General features: G+C 38.9%; 1 protein-coding gene across 2 annotated transcripts in view; it reads left to right on the forward strand.

Moving 5' to 3' along the window:
* The window catches only part of LOC116059332 (ras-related protein Rab-26-like), a 51,217-nt gene extending 44,989 nt beyond the window's left edge, over positions 1-6,228 (forward strand). Inside the window, exons 6-11 of one of the 2 annotated variants that reach the window (XR_004896170.1) lie at positions 254-319; positions 1,572-1,628; positions 2,528-2,604; positions 4,793-4,920; positions 5,003-5,080; positions 5,121-6,228. Coding sequence is in view for 1 of the 2 variants with exons in the window: in XM_035996575.1 (XP_035852468.1) it covers positions 254-319; positions 1,572-1,628; positions 2,528-2,604; positions 4,793-4,892 (300 nt within the window). In the remaining variant the exon portion in view is untranslated. Of the gene's footprint in view, positions 1-253; positions 320-1,571; positions 1,629-2,527; positions 2,605-4,792; positions 4,921-5,002 lie in introns of both variants that reach the window. The other variant, XM_035996575.1, reaches the window with a different exon arrangement.
* Position 6,229: the final 1 nt, after the last annotated feature.

The following is a 6,229-nucleotide window of genomic DNA, read 5'->3' on the forward strand; positions in this document are numbered from 1 at the left end:
TTACCCATTTAGCCATCTTCTAAATGCCGTAGTCACTCTCACTTTCCTCTTCCTCTTTATTCACCTTATTACATTTAGTGCTCAGGCTTGTCATTGAGAAGTCCCAGACAAGGCTTTCTCTTCCCAAAGCCCTTTTTATGTGTACTACATATTTCTTCTTTCTTTTCTCCATCACAGGTTGTTCCATTTTGCTTGTCTAACAGCTACTATGTCTTCTCTCTCTCTTGTCTCTTTTCTCCTGTATTGTTACCAGGCATGGCTGACTGAGATCCATGAGTACGCCCAACAGGATGTGGTGCTCATGCTGCTTGGAAACAAGGCAAGGCATAGTGTGAAAGAAAAAAAAATACTCTTGATACATGCACACTAGGGCTGTGTATCAATCTTCAATAGTATACAATTTTGCTGGTATCAACTAGTCTTTGTCTCCAGCAAAGAGTATCAAAACATATTGGCATTTACTGTAATTGTAAGTCTAATTCTTAGTTTACTTATTTTTTGATAAGATAATTCCTGACTTGAATAATAATTCCACTAATTTTTATTTAGGCAAAGTTCTCGTATGGTGGCTTTAAATTCGGATAAAATTAACCATTTATTAACCATTTATGGGATAAGTCAGGCAATACAGTATTCTATATTTTTTAACAATGGATTGATCCTACTAACAAGTAGCCTTTTGTCTGTATATCCAAAGTTTGATATAGCTAATTCCTTTGTGCTGTACTGTCCATTGTTGTCCTAAATCTATTAAAAACACTGCGTGACAGGTTCCTTCATTAGGGTGAACATAGGCACTGTAGTTTATTTGTGAGGTAATGCCACAGACACCGTACTGCTCCCGTAAATATGCACCAAATCTGTATTAATCCACGGCTTAAAATAGTCCCCAACAAATACACAATTTACTCCTGTTTAAGTAACGTTTGCTAAAAACTACAGTGCCAAGCTGTTTAAGAAAATTATTGTATAAGTATCTATTTGTGAGATATTATTACATCAGTCTTCAGTAAGAACCAATGGGCTTGGAGCTGAGTGCCACAGACAGGGTAAGGAAAGTCAAAGTATTGAGAGTCATACTAATGGTCATTTGATTACGATCGGAAAATAGTGTTTTGGTATCTGTACCAAAAAAGATCAGTCAGTCGATCATGGTGACTATTTGCCTGATTATATTTTTATATTAAGTAAAATATTCTTGATCTTTTCAAAAACACAGATACAGTATCTGACAATATCTCAACCTCATAATTTGCAAATATCAGTGTTACACATTTTGTTCTTTAACTGCCATTCACATCCCTCCCTCTGAAAAGAGAACAGATGTCTCTGCCTTGGAGCTCTGTCTTGTTTCAGTCCCCCCACTCCATATCAGCGCTTAATTAGCATCCTCTTGCAATCTTGACTCATTAGCTGCCATCAGACCTGAACACCAGGGAAGGCTTATATGTAAACTGTGGACAAATAGAGAGCAGATCTGAACAGTGAGTGGGTGGATGTTGTGGTTTTATTAGCACCAATACTGTTGCACGGTGCTGGCGTGTGTGACCTTGTTTTTCTTGTCTCACCAGGCTGATGCCACTCATGAGAGGGTGGTGAAGAGAGAAGATGGCGAGAGGCTTGCAAAGGTAATTATTTACATTTACAATTTATTGTCCAGATGCCACAGCTGAGAAGCTACGCCCTACATAACCAAAAAGGTTTTAAGACATCTTTTAATTCTAACAAAATCGCACTGATTTCTCCTTTTCTGTCATTTTCCAAAGATACTGATTGAATTTCTATGGCAGATCAAAAGATTAGGAATATTACAGAAAGGTGGGATTATCTAGATATTTCTTTCTGTTTTGTAAGGAAAATGTACCACCTGCAAACCAAATAGATTGATAAAAGGGAGAAAGGCCAGACATGTCAGAGGTGTTGCCCTCCTCTAGATGATTATCATTTGATAATGAATATGTATTGTATAGATTCCTGCCTTCTGTGTCGTCATCTATAAAAGTCGAAAGACCTTCTGCAGAACATTCATTCATATTCAGTTTCATAGTCCTGGTGGCTACAAATACAACCGCAAAGCACTGAAACCAGGAGCAAATGTTTCCTTTTATCAATCTCCCTGACTGTGGCTTCACATCGCAGCAAAGAAAACAAATAGCAGTTAGCCAAGCGATTCAGCCCAGAAGTGGGAGCAATAAAGTGCCACTAAGTAACTTAAGGCTCAGTCTGGGACGGGAAAAACGCATCAGTTATCATCACTGTGGGCTCAGACAAATGCCTCTGCAGAGGAAAAGCTGGGAGACAAATGTATCACAACTGTGCTGGATTTATCCAAAGTAAACTAGTTCACTATTGTGCTGTGAAGTTCTGCTGAAAACTTGTGTATCATCTTAACCCAACAGCCTTCATTTAAAACAATTTTAGCATATCAAAGAGGCAGCGGTTTGTTAAATTATCATACATATGTTTGAGTCTTCTGGGCGTAAAATAGTGAAGATCTCCGATAACTGTCATTGCTTTGACTCTGCAGGAGTTCGGAGTTCCCTTCATGGAGACCAGCGCTAGGTCAGGTCTCAATGTAGAGCTGGCTTTCACCGCTGTGGCTAAGTGAGTATCTCTCTGCAAGTGTTGTGGAGTTTTGTTCTAATCTAATAAATACAGGCATACTAAACCATGAACATACAAAAAATGACAGCACTTTACCATCATCAAGAAACTAAGAAATGTGTTAGATGTTAAAGGGGTGATAGAATGATTATATAGGGTATTTCACACTGTTCCTTAAGGTCTCCTAATAGGGTATGTAACATTGATTGGGCTGAAAATTGCCTGAATGCTATTTTATTAGGCCCTTAACTACCTTGTGAATATGGCTCTATTTGGAACAAGAGCTTTTCTTCCAAATATGGTATGCTCATGAATATTTAGATGACCTGCGCGCTGACTGGTTTGAGCGAACCCCATAGAAACACATTGGAGAAGAGACAGCAGGTCTCATATTTCAGACACTGCAAAGTTATACGTTGTTTGTCGGGCTATTTAGTGATTAAAATCACTTCTGATACGTTTTTATGCGAGAAATTAACTACATAAAGCTCAAATATGGGCCATTTTACAAAAATTGATGGCTAATTGCAAATCTGGTAAGACGTGTCGGACTTTAGGAGCTCCACGCAGTCTGACGAGAAAACGGCAACCTCACCCAGTGAAAGTCACCATTTCTCGGCTACTGGACTACTGGAGCTCCGTGGAGCTCCGCCGAGCTGGCTGGCTGCCAGCTGCCGGCATAACTAGAGTATATTTAGTTTGCATTTTGTCACGCCACTTATATAACATCTGACCCAAGGTCTTATAAAGCTAACTATGGTGTCCGATTTCAATTTAATGCATTTTTGTGAACATTAGGGATTTCGTTAGTTGCTACTGTCCCTTCAACCCTAGCTATGTGTACAGATCGCGGCTAGCTAGTTAGCTTCACTTTCGGCATAATTAAAGTCTATTTACAGTTTGAATTTCGTCACGCCACTTATAGAACATATACCCCAAGTTCTTATAAAGCTAACTATGGTGTCAGATTTCAATTTAATGCATTTTTGTGAACATTAGGGATTTCGTTAGCTGCTACTGTCCCCTCATCCTATGGGTAGCTAAAGATTGCGACTAGCTGCAGGCCCTGGAGCTCCATCAGGGCCTCGGCATTTTGTAGTCCAGTAACCCAGAACTGGTGACTTTGCGCATGTATGGAGCGCCGCGGGCTTCCCTTCGTGACGGAGATCCAGCTAGCTCACAGCAGGTCTATGAAGTAGGACACGCCGAGCGGCGAGGCAGCACCGGCCGCTGTCACGCTGCTGAGCTCCTGCTGAACTGCGAAACACAGTCGGACAAAATTTGCAATTAGCCATCAATGTTCGTAAAACGGCCCATGTTTGACCTCTACATAGTTGATTTCTCGCATAGAAAAAGTCTCAGAAGTGAATTTAGTAATTAAATAGCGTACCTCTGGAGATCTGCATGACCTAGCTAGATTCAGAAGACTAAACTGACCTCAGGTCAGTGGTGTAGCCTATGCAAATGTTGGGGCGTGACTTGAGATCATGACGTCAACATCTAGCTTTGTTGAGATTCGCCCGTTTTCAGCAGCAGTTTCAAAATGTGAGATTTGCAGAGGATAGGGGTATCAATGGGATTTTGAGCTTCTATGTATGTCTTATTTTCCCACCGAACTGTCGTTATTCAACTATGACAAGGTAAAATCGGTTTTGCATTCTATCACCCCTTTAAAGTTTATTTTTTACTTTGGGGATAGACACCGCCTACCAAGAGCCTGGGTCTGCCGAGGTTTCTTCCTAAAAGGGAGTTTTTCCTCGCCACTGTCGCACTAAATGCTTGCTCTTGGGGGAATTACTAGAATTGTTGAGGCTTTGTAAATTATGGAGTGTGGTCTAGACCTACTCTATCTGTAAAGTGTCTCGAGATAACTCTTGTTATGATTTGATACTATAAATAAATTGAATTGCATTGATAGTTTAACAAAAAGAACCTAACTCAAGGTGAACTTGCTCGCTTTTCCCCTCCAGACATAAAAATACTCAGCTAGGAATAATAATTTGTCTGTTTTTCCACATCTAGGTTTTATCCCTCATTGAAAAATCTAGAATCTATGAATATGCAAATACTTAAAATACAGGTTCCTAAATTAGTTTTTGGAGCAACTTAAGGCATATACTGATCATTTGTAGTGTTTATGGGGGCTCTGTTTTGTTTAACCTTATCTTTTCTTCTCCCTTTGTGTCAGGGAGCTGAAGCACCGGTCTATGAAGGATCCCAGTGAGAAGTTTAAGCTCCAGGAGTACGTAAACAAGGAGACGAAAAGCACAGGCTGCTGCAGAACTTAAAGCCTGCGTGTGTGTGTGTGTGTGTGTGTGTGTGTGTGTGTGTGTGTGTGTGTGTGTGTGTGTGTGTGTGTGTGTGTGTGTGTGTGTGTGTGTGTCAGTCAGTCCGTCACTCACGTTCATGTTGTACTGTAGGTGTTATATGTCATATCTGGTCCAATCACAGATGAGGCAGCTCCAGTGAGGTATAAATCTTTTTGCCCTTCTGTTTCTCCACTCTCAAACCTTCCTGTCTGTTGTCCTGCACTTATCGCACTGCCCTACTCTATTTTGTTTGTCCTGCTTTTCCTCACCTACCTCCTCCTGCAGCTGTGAATGTAGGTGGTTTGAAAAAGACAAAGTTAGAAGCTGCACACCTCCGTTATAAATCTATTAATGGACATTTTTTCCATAACTTTAGTTGCATGATATTTTAACCCCAGCACTGAATCAGATACCTACCTTTGCATTACCTTGTTTGGATATTTTATTGTTAAATTCTGTTGTGATTAAATCCCTTTATGTATTATGTAGATATTTTTGCAAGATACATGTAAAGCTATTTATTTCTCCATTTAAAATGTCAGTGACAGTCGACGTTTTGGTTGAATGTTCTCTTCTTGGTCAGCGTGTGGATGAATGTTGATAAATACATTTATAAGATTTGAATTCATGCTAGAAGCAAAAATGAAGTATACAGTAGTTTAAACAAGCCTTCAGAAACATGGCAGTGCATGGGTCACAGAACCGAAAACATTTTGGGGATTTTTCCAATATTAGAAGGATCAATGTTGAGTCTTTGAGAGCTCTAATGCAACCTCTCTTCTTGATTATATATAATTTAGTTTTGAAATTATTTAAAACACGATTTGACAAAGATGATGTTAATAACTTTTTTCTGCATGTAAGAAAAAAAATGAGAATAGCACTTTAGATGGTAAATAAGAGTATGGGTGGGGTTTTAGGAGGATGTTGGGGGAATAAAGACCCATAGTATGTTGACAATGTTACCTAAAGTATTGTATACGACACACCGATGTGTATATTTTTTTTTGATTTTGAATGTTTTATTTGTAGTCAGATGTGCAAAACTTAGTAGGCTTCTATATTTCCTGCTTCTATTTTCCATTCACAAATATATAAATGAGGTATATAGTGCCATTTCTTCTCAAACCTGTTCTTCATAAAAGCATAGATCTCTTTTTATATGACTGTTGCTTAGATTAGATTAGATTTCATCTTAGTCATAGAAACAGTACTGTACATTTTCAAATCTTGATGTTCAGAGTAATGCATTGATTTTGGTTTTACTACTTTTTAATGTGCAACTTCTTTCTTGTAATTGAAAATAAACTACAATT

Source organism: Sander lucioperca, chromosome 21 (genome assembly GCF_008315115.2).
Source record: "Sander lucioperca isolate FBNREF2018 chromosome 21, SLUC_FBN_1.2, whole genome shotgun sequence".
Classification (NCBI taxonomy): Eukaryota; Metazoa; Chordata; class Actinopteri; order Perciformes; family Percidae; genus Sander; species Sander lucioperca.